We start from the raw sequence: 17,737 nt of genomic DNA on the forward strand, positions 1-17,737 counted from the left end.
TAGTGTGTGTATCCATCGCGTCGAGGGTGGAGAAGGACCTGCGCGCAAATTTCCCGCGTTCGCCCAACTCATATTGATCCCACCCCAGCGAGAACTCCCTCGTTCCAGCGGGAGGTGGAAGGCACGGGGTACAGGGAGGAGGACCCGGCAAGGGTGGTATAACGCCGGACTGGGTGTGCGAGTGAGTGAGTGATCGAGTGAGCGAGCGAGCGGGAGACGGAGGGTGAGTCGCAGAATCGCGGGCGCGCTTCGAGGGTGGTCCAGCGTGCGCCGGAGTCGTCGTGCTCTCCGGATTCGCGAACGTGCGCTTCGCCGTCGCCGTCGCCGTCATTATTGTCGCCGACGTGTGTGTCGTGTGTTGCGCTCTCGTCGCTATTCTTACGAGAGAGCCAGTCCGTTTTTCTGCCTATTTACCGGTGGTGTACAGCTCGTCTAGTGTTCTCGAAACGTGTTTGCGCGCGCGCGCGCGCGCGTGTGGTGGAGAGAAGTTTCGGGGAAGTTGTCGACGTGAGGAATTAGGAAAGGTCGAGCGGGGTAAAAGTGTGCGAGGAGTGTTTGAAATCGGTCGACGGCACCGTTGTGTTTCGATCTCGCACGGTGGGCCGGTTGTTGCGACTGCAGCATCGGCTGTAGCTGTGCAGTTAATGAGATTTTACCTTTACTTTCCATTAAATCTCGAAAGTTATTAAATAGAGAAAAAGGGACAGGAGTACCACCGAGCAATTTTCATACACCAGGACTTGACCCTTGACTTCGCTGCCTTCGATTTACGATCGGCATCGCGACGCGACCCTCGCGAGAAGCCATTGCCGGCGGGAAAGCGCGAGTGCGAAACCATTTACCAGACTCCTTCGTGCGCTTCTTTTTTTTTTCTTCCTTCCCATTGTGTCCGTTTTACTACTACTTTATGTCGAAGACGAGACTGACGGGAGAAAGTACATAACGCGCGAATCGGCACGGTAATCGAGTTCGCCGAGTCGGTTCTCGCATCGAGCGGGTACCCGTTTTAGTTTTTAGTGCAAATCACCTGCCGAGGAAGCTTCTTAAAACGTGAGAAGGAATTATTTTAGCTTTGGTCAAGTAATAAAAGTATATTACCGTGTAATAATTAAAAATTAACAAGTTTGAGAATTCGTCACGTGTGTGTATGCGAGTCCGTGTGTATTTGTAGGAATTCACATACAGTGTGTCGCGTTTATTTGACTACACATCAGTTTGATTAAATTGTCCAAGAGACATGTGCCGCTTTGTACTCAAACAGCATGCGTCTCTTGAATGACCTAGTAGCTGCAAATTAGTTCTGGAAACTGTAGGTTCCCATTATTGAGTAATGACATATATGGCAACGAGATTTGAATGACTCGCAATTCGACTCGACATTCGATATGCCGTAATTATAATCATCGAATTATTCTCAATTAATGAAATAATAGATGTAACTGTCGATTAATATGGCAGATTAACACTGCTCGTTTGTTCAAATTTACCACACGATCGTGTAGTTTGGATTAATATGATCGAAAAGTTTTGAAAAGTAAACTCTTTCGACAGAAAAAAGATCTTACATTGTCATCAAATACCAGAGGAAAAAGTATTCGAACAAAATATTAGTAAGAAAATTAATTACATTTTCGATTAAATAGATAGCACGGATCAGCATGAATAAATAATTGCTTCTCGTTGTTAGTCGCGTCATCGATAGGTTTCCTCTATCTCGGAAATATTTTTCCGGAAATATATGCACGCGATTCTGCATACATCGGCTCGATTGCACGTGCGATCGCGTGTGGGAGACTTGCGTGGTCGACAATCCGCGACGATCTACTAACGATTCATAAAGTCTATAGCGATCACGTTGCAGCCGTGACCAACGGTTCGTAATAATCTTCGTGGCCTCGTTTGACGGCCAGAAAAAAAATCAATGAGAGCACATTTGAACATATTTAGCTAAAATGTATACGAATTTTTTAAATTCTTTTTATTCTGATTTAGCGCAAGAGAGTGTAAATTAATTTCTCAAAAGAGAAGAAAAGAATAGAGGGAATAACTGCACTACATCTTCTTCAAGAAAATTGGCACAAACGTTGATACAAAGCGGAAAGTACTGAAATTTCGAATGCGATACGAACGGAGATTACTATCTGTTGGATTTAATGAGCCATAATACGATATAATACTCCGAATAGCGCTCTTTATTTTATAAAATGTACTCCGCCAACCGCATAAAGCCTTTCATCGATGCGCTATAATCGCCGTATTTACTACTGCTTAATAAATTGTTCGCGCAAGATCCGCATTTTTATCGTCGCACATGGCTGAGAGCGAAAATTTATAAAGCACTAATGTAAATTCTATTTTAACAATTAAACCAATTAAGCGCCTATCGTCCGCTTAATTCCGCATGTAATTACAGACGGATTACGGGCCTTTAATTAAAATTGCATGGGATACAAATCTGTCGATGTCACAGATTAAACTTTGCCATCATCTATAATCACACAACACACACACACACACACACACACACACACACACACATTTGAAAAATACATGTTGATATAAAATAATATAAAATAGAGAAGCGCATCGGAATTCTACGAGTATTTCTCAGCGATTTAATCGATTACTTTCAATATCGTAAATAGATTAAGTATCAAGAGCGTATCTCACTTAATATATTATCTATACAATGGCATATTATACGTTTTACAATTTTATATTATGTGAGCAAGATAGATTCTAACAGCGAATTGAGATAATGCAGAAATATGACAACTTGATGAATTTTCGGTGCAAACAGTAATTTCTCTCGTCAGTATTTTTCGGAATCATTCCCCAAATACCGGAACGAAATGGAACGTTCTCGTAGAATCGACATGGGACACATTTCGTCTGTCGCGAGACATCGGAGTTTCGCCCTCGACGAGATCGATCGATCGCTCACGTCGTCGGCATCTCGCTCTCGCAACAACTTAATACCCGGAATCTTGTTCCACATCCATAGGTCCAGGTTCAAGCTTGCTCGTAAATACACTCGAGGAGCGCGTAAAAGTCCTGGGGCCCGATCATGACGCCTGCGATAGAAGAGAGAGCCCAGGTGGCGAGCGCGAATATATACGAATGCCTGGGAATGACTCAAACGGAACTATTGGCGAGAAAGAAAAACGTGATCTGTAAATGCAGAATTGTCTTATCTGTTCAGACGCTGTAGACGTGCTATATCAGAAATCGAGTAGTGTGAGCATGAGAATTTTTTAAATGTGAAAAATGATATTCTTCGTTCTCTTCTCTATTTTAATAGGTGCGACATCTGATTTCTCAAAGGCAAGAATTTAAATAAAACTTCTGTAGATGTCTCGGTGCACTGAAAAAAAAAATTTGTTCAGCTAACTAAACACATTTAGTTGTTTGCAGATTTGATTAATTCAACAAATTTTATTTAATCGAATTCAACCGTAGTCTGCTTAACAAACTGTTCAATGTTAAGCAGACTACGACGTTAAATTCGATTAAATAAAATTGGTTGAATTAATCAAATCTGCAAACAATTAAATGCGTCCAGTTAGTTGAATAAATTTTTTTTTCAGTCTAGAGAAACGAATATGTGTAGCAGGGTTTCTTAAAACATTTCTTTGACTAATGAAAGTTCCAAAAGGACAATTAAAGTGTTAACCCTTGTCTTGCGTAAAGTGAATCATCCGTGCTCACATTATTATATTTGAACAGACGCAATATTTAGATCACACTCGTAGTTAAGCTTTATAAGTTAGCTATTAAATATCCGTAAGAAAATTAGAGGAATACTATGCGATTAAAATTTGCAACAAATGCTTGCAGTGAAACGTACCATGAAGTTCCGAGTATTGTCTGTTGTGTCACGAGAAAAAAATGGTAAAAAATTGTATTTGAATTCTATTTAATGAGAACAGCAATTCAGAATAGGGAGACAAAAATTTCGAAATAATATCTAACGAATATGAAACTTTTATAAATGTAAGAAACCCTTTCCACGCTGAAATTACAGGTAGATTTAATATTGTTGAAATCGCGTTTTTCGATTGGCTGATTTTATTGTCGTCCATTATGGTACGTGTGATTCGGTGAATTTTAGTATGGCTCCGACCACGCAAAAGAGAGAGAGAGAGAGAGAGAGAGAGAGAGAGAGAGAGAGATCGGAGAACGGTTTACGAATACATCGATCGAGAACAGTGCACATGCATGTCGGATACACCGCCGTGATAAATCATTAACCGGGCGTGTTTATTGGCCATGCTCGAGCAAATCCCGGCTGGTGGTTGATTTATTGTTCAGCACCGATGCTGATCGGTCGGCGATCGATCGGTCGTGACTCGCGAATCGGGCGCAACAGGCGGGTCCAGGTACGCCCGATACGGAAGCTCAAAGGAACGGAATTAGGTGCGAGATCGGCGTAGGCCGTGAATTGGTTTCTCATGGGAAGAGGCGAGATAGAGCGCGATAGAAAGGATCGGCGTGTAAAATAAACTGCCTGTAGAATATCACCCACGTTGCGTCGTCGAAAGCAAGGAATTAAGCACTTTAGCATTTCAAATATTTTTATCTTTGCAACCCAAGTTGCAAAGTATAACTCGCGTTCGGCCTCAGAGAAAAAATCTCTCTAGGGAATTCGCGTTGTCGGAGAGATGTTTCTCTTCGTGCCGAGACCTTGACAGAGCGTAGGTGTAAAGAGGAAAAAATGGTTTGCCAGAGGAATATGCATTACGTGCGGCGGCGACATCAATTCCTCACCCGGTTCCATCCCCCCGATCGGAGATCCACAGGTTACGCGATGTAAATCAGGTTGATTCGCCGCCCGCCGTTCGGTATTGAAGCTCTATCTACAGTGCGAAGTAAACTGCCGCGGTGGTAGGCTATCTTCGTTCTTGACACGTGTACGCGATAAAGTGCACGCGATCTTCTTCCTCTAGCTTGATATTACATCGTAGAATTGTTTGAGCTAGAACGCCTTTTGCGTCACTTGTTCTATATTTATATGCGTTATAATTATTTACTTCCTACGTATTATAAGTATGAGTTCTAATTAGATTTTTATTTCATCTAGATTCTATTTTATTATGAGTTTTAATTAGAATTTTATTTTTTATTATTTTAAATTACAGTACAGAGACAAGATCGTTTCATCTCGTTATACATATGGATAGTTTACAAGTATCTCAGTCCTCGGAATTTGTGAAAAATACAGCCCGAGAATTTCCATCGAGCGGCATTTCGTCGGGCTTTTATATGAGATCCGCCATAATCCCTTTACCTGTCGCAAATGGATACAGTTTGTCTCCGCCGTTTTGTGACGTCTTATCGTTCTCCTTTTGCATATTATCTTCACGAGCAGCGAGCAGCTCTCAAGTGTTTATTTTTCCTTGCTATATTAATTAATAAAAAGGGAGAGAGAGAGAGAGATAGAGAGAGAGAGCGAGAACGAGTCTACGCAACTGGGGTCCAAGTTTTCCAGTTGGAATAGTCTATCTCGCAACTATCGTGGAATACGTCGTAAAAGATCGAGAAATACTTCCGCAGAGAGCCATTTCGGCCGCTGAATCGCAAACTGAACTACCTCGAAAATCGATAAATCGTCTTGCGCAATCGAGATGCGGCAGTTATCGCAAGTGAATGTCCGCCGGCGGTTGTGAAACTCACGCTTGGATATAAACTATGGTGTGTTTACAGCATCGCCAACTTCCTCCGAACGTTTATCGGAGCTTTAGAAAAGTGACACGCGGAAATACGCCTTTCTCTGACGCGGACATATATGTATTTCCTAAATAGTATTATAGAATTATATTCTACTACATTACACTAATCGATAAAATTTCACTTTTCTTATATTAAATTTGTCCGATAGGATGTTTCTTATAGTATTTTTCGCGTTCGTTTTAAATCTATTTGCCAAATTTATAAGGTCAGGGTTTTTGAGTACAAATAACATGCATTTAAAAATTCCGCTACCTGTTTAGAATATCTCTTCTGTTAAATTTAAATAAATGATTCATAGCTAAATTTAATATAATTTTTTTTTTAATTATAAAAAGCTTCAAATAAAAATAAATATCATTTTAATTTAAAAATTTCTACAACGAGCTGTTGTTCAAAATGTGTGCATTTTTAAAAGGCGATATATTGATTACAAAAAAATTGGAGCGTGTAGGATAAATATGTTAATCTCATTTTCAGAATTAACATAAAAAATACATATGAATCAAAGTTACTCATTTAACAAAATTATTATCGATCAATGTTAGCGGTGTAGTAAAGGTATTGCATGTTCTTACACGTGTTATGATTTTATTTGATAACTTGATATTGTTATCTTCAACTTAATCCAACATCATTTTGCCGTATTATCATTGCATCAACAATACCTATCAACATCTAAGTGCTGAATTTCTGTTTCTATCGAGCACGCGATACACGTTCAATAAAAATCAATTTAGATGATAGATATTCTCAACCATTACGAACGCGATCCGTAAGTCAAAGACTCAATTGAATTCCGTGGACGCGGTTTATGATTTTTTCACCATTTCAATTTTATGTAATACCCAACGCATTTTCTTCATTCGATTTCACTGATTTTTTCCATTCGAACTCCTTGGGCAGTTGCCACTTATTAGAAACCACTCGTCGTACCTTATCAATGTTATCGACGTTTGAATTGCGTCCATTCCATGCTTTTCTTCACACGAAAAGAACGATTTTGCTGAAGTGTCTAAAAATTTAGCTTGATATAGATCTGAAAATAATTTTGTTAAACTATCAAAATTTTGATGGTCTAAAAAAATTATTTTTAGATTTGTATCTAAATTTTTAGATTTCAACAAAATTATTCTATGCATGCAAGATTTAAAGAAACGATCCGATAGTTGATTTTTTTTTTTTAAACAAATATCTACCTTTATGTTCTTTTATTTGTTTTAGATTAATTTTACTGATTGTCTTCTTAAACGGCAATTAATTTAATATTAAAAGTAATTTCGAACGAAATTTTGCTGTTTAACCTTTACAGAACAGAAAAGCCACTTAAAAGCCACTGGCGGTAAAATAATGTCATACTTTAAAGCAAGAAATACGACGAAATAATGAATTATAATAAATCTTACTTAGGAAAAGCTGTATTTTAATGAGAGATTTCCGTTCTTTAAAGATTAAATTTTAATGAAATATTTTAATGATATTTTGCAATACCACAGCTTACAGTTATTTTTAATTATGCGTGAAATAATAAATGGATTGTTCTTTGGCGCGCGTCACGGTTCTACAAGATGTAGAAAATCTGAAATGGGTCATGCCCTTCGGCGAGAATAAACGTGATATCGAAAGGGTTGTTAGGTGCGCCGAAGGTTGCCGGTGTATGCCATCTAAAACGGTTCGCTGCAGGGATAAAAGTACAAAGAATCGCAGTAGTTTATAGATAGTCTGGACGGATAAGAGAGAAACGGTACAGCCCTGCAGAGTTCGTTATTGCTCGATTATCGCTGTTACCGGACTAATCTTGCAGCAGCAGCAGCAGCAGCAGCAGCAACGGCTTCATGAAAAAGCACTTACGTGGCGACCGATATTATGTGGCAATAACAAGCGACCCCCATCATGTAACCCCACTTAAGTGCCAAGTCGCTGCCGCGCCGCATCAGAAAAGGGTACAAGGAGAAAAGGAGGTGAAAAAAAACATGAAAAAAACTGCTGCGACCTCCACCCATCGTTACCAAGCATCCACGTATAACGGGCGGTTAACTCCTGCCCTCCCCCTTCCCTCATCTCTGTACTCGTGTTTAACCGTGAACACCGCGGCGGGGGCTAATCGAAAGTACACCCCACCAATCGCTTCCTGCTCACATCCCCCTTTATTAATATCGATGTTTCGTGCGATGCCGACGTTAATCGCGTAATCGAGCTCCGCTTCGGTTCGAGCATACGTATACCGGTGGCTGAGGTTCCTGACTCTCTACTATCACGCGTAGCTTTTAAGGACTTCCTCGATGGAGGGACGGGGACGGAATCGTGTCTCACTCGATATTGCAATTTCATGAAATCGCGGCAGGGTCGTGAATAGTAGAGCACCAATCGCCTCGCCTCGACTTTTCTCGAGCTGTACGAAGAATTAATTGTTCGAAAGAAATTTATGGTGAACTTGTTCTATGTATATGCAGAGAGGGAGTCTAATGGAAAATTACCCGGGCGTTGGCAAACTTAGTATTTTCATCACGATTTATATTTTCCTAAAGCTCCGCACGCGTAGTATTTCAGCTGTTGCACAACGTGGGAGCGGCTGCAGCGTGGCATAGCGTAATGGGAAACGTATTAAGGATACGGCAGCGAGGAGACGTCGCATAACTTCGAATTATCACTGTACATAATTGCTCGAGCGAGCGAGCAACTTAGCGGTACATCAGTCCCGAGATACGACGGGGGAGGGGGAGGGGGGGGGAGGGCTGCGTCGCGGCATACCATCTTAAATAACCTGGCACTTTATAGATGTCCGTTAATAAACTTCATTATACTGTTGCGCTTAATTGATTAATGAGAAATTACGAGACGGTTTCCTGTGTACGGAGGAAACGAGGGTACGGCGGGCGTTCCCCACGGGGGATAGGTCGGTCTAGTGGGGCTTGAAAAACGAATGAAACCGCGTTAATTAAATCCACAATGTAATCTCGCTTCCACGGCACCGCCTTTTATTTTCTCCCTTCTTCTGTCTTTTTTACTCACGCCGTACAAACGCATGGCCGTTTTGAGCACGTCACGAAAATGTGCGACCGCAGCTCTCGGATTGCGTTCGCAATTTTCACCTGATTGTTATGCAGAATAAAATTCCGAAGGGAGTAATTAGTTGTTTTAATGTCGCCCGCGTTTTTTGTTTTTTTTTTTAACTCGTCATCGAATACACGACAACGCGCGCGCGAGCGGGTCGTGTTGATCTTCTTTAGATTATCTTCTAATGGGGAGGATCACATCCTCGCAATGAGTCGTCACATTCCCCGGAGATTAACGGCAACGCGAGATCGAATCCCGGCGGTATCGGCCAACAGTTTTCCCGCCGTTAAGTGCAAAGTCTCCCGCTACGACTTTATCATCTATGATCTGACCGATGCCCGGACTCTGGGAGTAACTTCCGGTATTTTTGCGCGAGTGCATGCGTACCCGCCTTGCAGCCTCCACGCCCTTTGATTATCCGTAGCTTGACGCCGAGTTAGTTACAGGATAATAACGGATAGTAACGTTGTCATTATGACTGCGAGGAGCGAACGAGGCTACCGTGTCTCTTTCTTCTCTTTCTCTTTACCATCTTCGCCTCTTCTTTTTCTTCTTCCTCTTCCTCTTCCTCTTCTTATTGTGAGTCCTCACACTTCTTCACCTCTCTCACGACGATATAGAGGTCGTGGCGTTTTAAACGCTGCGAGAGTCATTGTCCAGCGCCCGGTTCAAGATCCGTTCTGCGAAACGCACGATGTGCCAGTCATCGCTTCTTGGTCGCGCACGAGTTCTCACGATTCGGCACACTGCCGAAGCAGAATTTTGAATATACACTTAATAGAAAATGAAAGCTCTAAATGATCCGTCGGAATCTTTAAGTGCTTAAATAATTGGATGTGAATTTATATACCGTATCCAATCCTGCAAACTACATGTCGAATTTCATTTTCAACGCAATAATATTGATGCATTATTTAAAGACTAAAAATCTAGCGTGACTGTTTATTTCCTAATTGTTGTGTATCACGATCTTAATAGATACTTTGTACAGTGTTGTTTCGAATATATTTTCTGTGATGCGAATATTCACGTCGCAAACTCTCTTGGCTCGGAAAGTTTCTTCTGACGAGATTCGAGTAGTAGATAACTCTATCGTACAACTTCACCTAGACCCATTACTTTATCAGCGGCAATAAAACCGTCACCTCACTCAGATCCTAGCTGTAAAGTGGTATTAAGTACCAGCTTTAAGTAATCTTGGCGAGACCCAACAAGAAGCTTGTTTCGTACGACTCTCGAGTTCTTTGTTTGCGACTGGATGCTGCAGAATTGCGACGATTTTATGAGCCGGTCGACGATACCAGTCAGTCGACCGTTTCTCGCAGTACCTATCGTAACAACCAAGTACACTGTAATATGTCGCCCTTCACATATAGAAGCTGTGGCGGATGCAAAGTACTCTGTCGTGTCGTTGAAACAATGACGGCAGGTAGGCGCGTCGCGAACCAAGACGCTGATCTTTTCTCATCGAAGAACCCGCAGTTTCGTGGGCGTTCATGGCGTCCTAATAGCTTTCAATGCCTCGCCAACGTGATTTAGGTGTGTACCGCTGGCCCCCGATTTTGCACAAAGGATCTCGACAGTGCACTGACCGTCCTTTCGAGAGGCGAGACTCGGGCTGACTCGGCGGCAGCGCCCTTGAAATTCCTCCCGCGAATACCTGCGGCTGCGACTTTCGGTCGCGCGCGAGCATAAAGTAAGATAAAGCTCTGTAAAATGGGTGTTTACTTTTTTTCCCTTCCGCCGAGGCGACAATCGCCTCCACCGCGCCGCCAATCTTACGCGGCGTGCATTTGTAATTCTCTCCGCAAATCGCGGCTTTGAGATTTGCGTGAATATTTTAAGGATTTTACAAAATATGCTTCAATGCACGAATGCGACCAGGCGGATTTGTTTTTTCTTCCTCTTGTTTCTCTTCGGATTTTCGCTCGTCAGCCGGAACCAGTTCTACCGCGAAAACTGTCAGGTCGAATCGCGTTTGAAAATCGGGTTTCGTCTCTCTCTCTCTCTCTCTCTCTCTCTCTCTCTCTCTCTCTCTCTCTCTCTCTCTCTACTAATCTCGTCTATATTTTTGATGATTAATTTTTCAGTTTATTTCCAGTCTAAAGTTTACCTTCAAATTAGAGATAAAATCAAACGGACAATCAAGACTCAAATAGAAGGTAAAATAAAAAAAAATTGTAAAAATATGTAAAGCAAATATATTTTTTAAAACAACATATACATTTTATCGCGCGAATTTTCGATGACCGAGAAAGGGTCGTTTGACCTTTTCCTCTTTGGATTTTGAAACGCGTAAGCTCCGCAATTGCCGCATCTCTTTGACACCGCTGTATATCTTTGATACCGTACACCTCGTGTGGTCCTCTCTCTCTCTCTCTCTCTCGAGCGACATATAGATGATCCACCCACTGATACGCGCGAGTCTCTCTCAGAGTCTCGGGTTACAGACGACTCTTTCCCAAAAGGAGCAACGGCACACGGATACACGGACGTCCACCTCTTAGACTGCTGTATGCAAATTTTCTTGCCCCCTAGCCGAGCATCGCCAGACGTGTCAGGATATGAATCACGCTGCGATGAGAGGCCGCTGCCTCATAACAGGAAATCCGTCCCCGTGCGCGAATCTGCAGATTCAAACAAAGCCCGATGCACTCCCCTTTATTCCGCCCTTTAGCTTTTTCATCGATCGGCTACGTCCCACGTGCGTAAAGAAAGCCTCCAGGCTTTCGAAACGTGGGAACTGTAATATCTCGGTTGTGAAAGGATTTCAATTAATAATTGCAATAATGTAAAGGAAAAGAGCATCTCTCTCTCTCTCTTTCTCTTTATCTCTCTTGCTTCTTTCCCTCATTCTCCCGTTCGATCTATGTATATCATTAATATTTTTGATAACTGAAATTCAATCTCGAGGAGCAACTTGAAACTTCGATCTCAGGAAGCAATCTCAAGTTCGATATATAAAGAAACATATCTATATTCAAACAGGTTTATAAAACGAAAATAATACAGATATAACAATAAACGAAACGGACAGGTTTATATTTTCCCGTCTCGACAGTGACACTTTGTGCAGCACTGACGTCATTCTTTGGAGATGACCAAATCGAATACCGAGGAGTAAACTCGCATTTTACTTTCATGTACCAATCCAAGAACTCGCCTGCGAGATATTTCCATCGGAAAGGTTAGCGCGCGAGTGGATCAACGAGTCTCGATATATATATATATATATATATATTCTTACACACAAAGATACGGACTATACACGTAGATGCTATATTCGAGCTTCTGAATTTCTTTAAAGGGAAATTTTTGAATATGAAAAGTGCAGTTGCGGATTAATATTCTTGCTTATTTTTTGTATCGGTGAGCTTATAGACTCCTTAATAGAAGTCTAGATACGATGAGATTTTTAGCAAGAGAGAAGGACATTTCTTTCTATCATTTTCTTATCTTTGTCTCTCTCTCTCTCTCTCTCTCCGGCCTTATTCTGTAATTTTTAACAGGTCGTTGCGCAAGTTTTATACATAATAAAAAAATTGCACAACAGTTACGATTCCGACATTGTCGTGAAAAAAAAATACAGAATAGTGGCCTAAATCTCTCTCTTTCTCGGAAGTTGCTGAAACATGATAGACCAATCGAAACTGTTGGCTGTTTCATGTTTAAACTCTTATTAGAAGGTCTGTGAGTGAGCTCAGCCATCAGATTGTCTCCTAAATCTACCTGTGAAATAGCAGTATTTAGAGTATGTCTAATGGTGTACTAGCCGCAAATTTGCATTTGTGGTATCTTTGCGGTGATTAGCGGATTAGCACAATAAAACAAGCAGTGGCTGGCAGTAGACGCGACAGACTGAACCGTCGTTTATCAGCATGTAACGAAGACGGTCACGCGACCTCGTGATCCGCGGATAATGACCATGACGGAGGCCGCATAGCTGCCCCCGTCAATATATAACGACTCCACTTCCCAGGCAGAAAACTGCCATTTCCTTTGCACGTTTCCATCGCAGGAAAAAAATCGCAAGTGTAATCAGGTCGATATTACGCGATAATTAGTAACACGTAAAGACCGACGTGCGTGCGTGATCGATGCACAATCGAGTCGATCGCGAGAACTTTGCTTTTTTGTTTTTCGTAAGATGTTCTCGAAACTGATTATCTCTCTGCGTAGCGCATGTTTTTCAAAAATATCAAATCACTAAAATAAACGATAAGATTTTTAGTTTGATTTGATATTTTTTTTATTAATAAATCTTCAAAAATTTCAGAAGGGTACTTTAGAAATTATTCCAAATATTTTCTAATTCTAACACACCAATAATTTTGGGGGGACAATTCTAAAATGTGTAGATAATTCATGAGAAAACTGCAGAAGACCTTTAATAAATTATTATTACGTAGTCTGAAATATCTTTGAGTGCACATCAAGACGCGATCAGCGGCCTTCTTTATCGCACGAAGACGGCGAACATTCGTGTGTGATGGTTCGATGTGATACGACGCTGAAGAATCTCGATAAATCAAAATTATTCACGACGTCCTCGAGTGAAACTCTACGGAAGGAGGTCTGACTCGTCGAAGATTTCAATGGCGAGATAGAAATATCTTCGATCAATTTACATTGGACCAATTACTCCATCAGATGGAGCTTTCAGTTTGTCCTACGAAACCCGGAGAAATCGTGGAAATGTCACCTTAGAGAGAGAGAGAGAGAGAGAGAGAGAATTTGTTACTAAGACTTCTTTTGGAACGATCAATAAGACCGAGTGATAACGAGAGGTAATTTCAGTTCGGTGAGATCGTTGTGAGGAGAGCGTTGTGTATTCTTGCGAAGATGGACGCTCTAGAATTACAAGCCGCCCTGGTGAAGCTCGATCCGGCGACTACGGTGACGCCGATCGGTACCACTGTCAAGCTGGTGCCTCATCATCGCGTCGCGTTCACCGTAAATATTGACGACGAGGGTGATATGACTTTGGAAGATCCAACGCGGAACGACAACGAAAAGTCGCCTGCCGAGACGGCGACGTCGGTGTCGAGAAAGACGCCGGGGAATTGCGCGGCCGGCCTGACGACTGGTCATCATCAGGGCGGCGGCCAGCAGATGAGTGTCTCCAAGTGCGGCATTGTCGAGGTCAGGTGACGCCAGCCACCTTGCTACGGCGTCAACATGATTTACCACACTTATCCTCCGCACCGAGGCAGCAAGCACCATGCCAAGCATCACACCAAGGAGAAGAGGCACCATCATCATCACACTATGCACCATCAGCATCATAGAGCTCACGTGGTAAGTCGTCGCTTTAGGTGTGCATTGTCGCGGACAAAGAGACGATGATGACGACGTTGCGCTGCGTGAGTGAGTGAGTGTGCCTGTGCGCCGAGAGATTCTTTATCGTTTGTACTCGCGTGGTCGTTTGTGATTGTTTCGTAGCGCTGAATTCGAAATCCTATTAATTATAATAAAGAAAATTGATTCGCTACGTTTCGTGAAAAACATTTCTCGTATTAATAGGATATAGATAGGATTTTCGTATTAATGGAATGGAAAATGACGAAGCGCGTCACGTCGCGAGAGAATGGAATTTATACGTCGCAGTTCTTTAATAAAGAATTTTATTCTCCCCGCGACAATTTTCCGCGCTACAAAAAACGCGACAAAAGCATTTCGTGCTCTCTACGAAATTCGGTACTCGTCCGAAGGCTTTTATAGAGTTCAATAAGAGATGGAAGCGTGTCGCAGTACCTCGTATTTCCGTGGGTCCCTCGAGAAGCTTAACTCGCCGCAGGCACTTCTATAATGTATTTCGTTCACTCGCATTCTGGTTACAAAACACGAACGTATCTAAAAAGATATTACACTCTGTATTCCCGTGATACAAAGAATAAATAATATCTTGCGGCGCGAATGACGGCGGTATGAACGAATCACGTGTCCGATGAAGAGATTACATTCATTTATTGTCCCGAAATAATTCGAAAATGTAATTTTCGGTTTCTTTACTTATTCAATCTGAAATCCGCTCGTGCAATCCGGAATAATATGATATTTACTGTCGAAAGTTTTTATCGCCACAATTCACCTGCTTTGTGTGCTTGCTCGAAAACGCTGAGTCTACAATTTAATTAAAATTGATGCTTTACGCATGTCGAGAGATTGCAAATTAAATTTGTATACTCGTATTTCAGGCGAAATTAAAATCGGGATTAAAACCGACTGAACTGCGTATTAAAATTAATGTTTAAATAGACGTTCGCGTAGTTACATTAATATATTAATGTAGAAATATTACTGCTGCTCGTTTCATAGTAGCGTTACCGCGAAACGAGTACTTAACATCTGACCATCGTCCGTTCGTGCCGTATCGGACGCTCTTTATCCATTGAACATACCCATTGTGTGTTCTACGCTGGTGCAGCGAGCCGTGCGTTTCCTTTATGAATTTTTCTCGCGCAACGGTTCCTCAGTGACGAATGTGTATCACCGAGTCAGCGGACAATGCGACACGCTCTGGCTGGCGTTCTATTCCTCTGGCTTTGCACAAGCTCCGTATCCGCAATACATGAGGACGGGTGCGTTCCGTGACGGAACACGTACGGTATATATATATATATATACCGAGCGTCTCTCGTGTCTAGCCAACGTAAGGTGCCGTTCACGCTAGCCACTTTATTTTCCTAGCGGTAGTTTTGCAGGGAGATAATTAACGAGCTCGCAAGAGCAATCGACCGCGCGTTAACTTGGTCTCTCGTACGCCTACGAGCGGGGTAGATTAGCATGTTAATTTTTTAACTGGTCTTTTCAACCTGCGCTTACGTTATACGCGAGCAACGGATTTTCTGAGGACCGTGAGCCGGAAAAAGGACATGCATACGAAATGAGAGAAATTGCATTCGTAATAGCGAGAGAGAGAGAGAGAGAAGGAACGTTAATTTTGTTTTTATTTTGTAAACAATCGCATAAATTGCGCGTAAATTTAACAGAGATTTCTCTTCCAAACGTGTCTGTATTCATTGCAATACGTTAAAAAAATTGCTTTAATTATAGATCTGTCCGTTCTGCTTGAATTCCCTAAAAATTTTTGCAATTAAAACGAGATAAATATATATTTGTGCGTTAGGAGACAGAAAGCGGACGTTTTAGATGCAAAAGGTGTAAGCAGCACGAACATGAAAAAAGTACAATTTTGCTGAAGTGTCAAAAAATTTAACTCTATTGTAGATACAAATCTGAAAATAATTTTACTGGACCATCAAAATAATTACATATGGGATGTTTGAGCTGGTCGCTAGAACGTCGAAACTTTTTCCAGCACTTCTTCTCATCATCAAGCATTCTGTTATACTTAAACATAATTATTTTAATGGCCCAAGATTATTTTCAAATCTGTACCCCGCTAAATTTTTAGATACTCGAGCAAATCCGTTTTTCCGGGAACACAGATCTTATATTACTGGTTTGTTTACTCCGTGCTGCTGCTGGATGATTTGCGTTCGTGACGAAGTACGAAGGATCCACTATAATTGTACCTTCCTGAAGGGGGTCGATCAGGCGGGTTCATCGAGAGTGAATTTATGCCTCGCGCGAAGACGCATCTCGAATGCGTGTGTACGTCCACACCTTGGCGAACGTGCGTGCGTCTACTCGCAGCTGTACTTAAGGGGGACATAATAGGTCTATCGCGAGCCACTTGTCTACTTCAGACCATCGCCCGCAGCCGTGGCGGCCAAACGTTAATAAACGCGTTTGCGCGACGCCGCGCAAATTCCTGTACGCAAATGGTAAATCGCGCATCATGCCGCAGTTCGCCATTCGACGTGTCTCATTCAGGTAATTGCCGTTCTCCGAGTTTCGATAACGACGTAAATTTCGTTTCAAACACATTCACTGTTTCGCAACCTAACAGCATAGCTTGACATTTCTCGCTCATATTCGATCATCTTTCCTTGTGAGGTTTCCGCGAAGGAACTCAACTCCGACACAACTCGAAATTGAGAAAATAAACTCGTTCCGCGTCTACATCCGAATGTCTATACCTCGCCGCATGATTTTACACAATTCGCATAATTGCACGTATGGCGACGTCGCGCATTTATGATACTCGCATTTAATGATACTCGCATCCTCGTGCATATACATTCGTTTTTATTGTACATTATATTTCCGACTGTACGCAGCGTGTGTAAATCGTGCGTGCCGAGAGCCGAGAGCTACCCATCGTTAGCTTTGCAAGAGATAGCACGAGACTTTTTCCTCTCGAAAACATAGTCGTCCAGTATCCAACTATCGAGCGGCTCGCCGCGCCGGTATGGTATTGAATTCTCGAGTGGGAGGAAATGCTGCGAGCGCATCTCGCGTGTGTACATATGCACATATGGGAGGCACGTTTCTGCGTATGTACACATAGTATATCCTCCCCTGAGTCACACACCGGGGGCTTCGTCAACGACAAGGTTCGGCATGTATACCGGATGGGTAGATCGATAATGTTGGGCCACGTAACTAGGACGCCAGTCTCCGTCGCGCTCCGAATATCTCTCGCGGCGATATATAATATAAATGTACGTACATATATATATATATATATATATATATAGTTTCGCGATCTTTTCACCTTTCTCGTAACACACAATATGTCAGAGAAATAGCTATAAATCTTGCCGCAGATAACTTTATAGTCGGATTTATGGTTATCCCGCGCAACGCTTGGAATTGTAATTGTTCGCCGTTTTACGCAACAACGAACTAAATCATACTTCACCGTTGGTTTCAAGTAACGAGCATTGAAATCGTATTCGTAAATTTCATTGTACCTCGTTTATTTTTGTATAGTTCAAGCTTGAGTATCTTTATTATATCTCTCTCTGCATACATTTGATGATCCTGTCTGATCACAGGCTCTCTCTCTCTCTCTCTCTCTCTCTCTCTCTCTCTCTCTCTCTCT

At 42.0% G+C, this 17,737-nt stretch overlaps 2 protein-coding genes across 4 annotated transcripts in view; both read left to right on the forward strand.

Moving 5' to 3' along the window:
- LOC108754857 (serine/threonine-protein kinase tousled-like 1) overlaps positions 1 to 17,737 on the forward strand; it is a 184,432-nt gene that overhangs the window by 85,051 nt on the left and 81,644 nt on the right. The window lies entirely within an intron of this gene.
- LOC108754859 lies at positions 13,627 to 14,013 on the forward strand. Its single transcript, XM_018497490.1, has one exon. The coding sequence runs from the start codon at positions 13,627 to 13,629 to the stop codon at positions 13,933 to 13,935; it is 309 nt and encodes a 102-aa protein (XP_018352992.1). The 3' UTR covers positions 13,936 to 14,013.

This window comes from Trachymyrmex septentrionalis, unplaced genomic scaffold, assembly GCF_001594115.1.
Source record: "Trachymyrmex septentrionalis isolate Tsep2-gDNA-1 unplaced genomic scaffold, Tsep1.0 scaffold81, whole genome shotgun sequence".
Classification (NCBI taxonomy): domain Eukaryota; kingdom Metazoa; phylum Arthropoda; class Insecta; order Hymenoptera; family Formicidae; genus Trachymyrmex; species Trachymyrmex septentrionalis.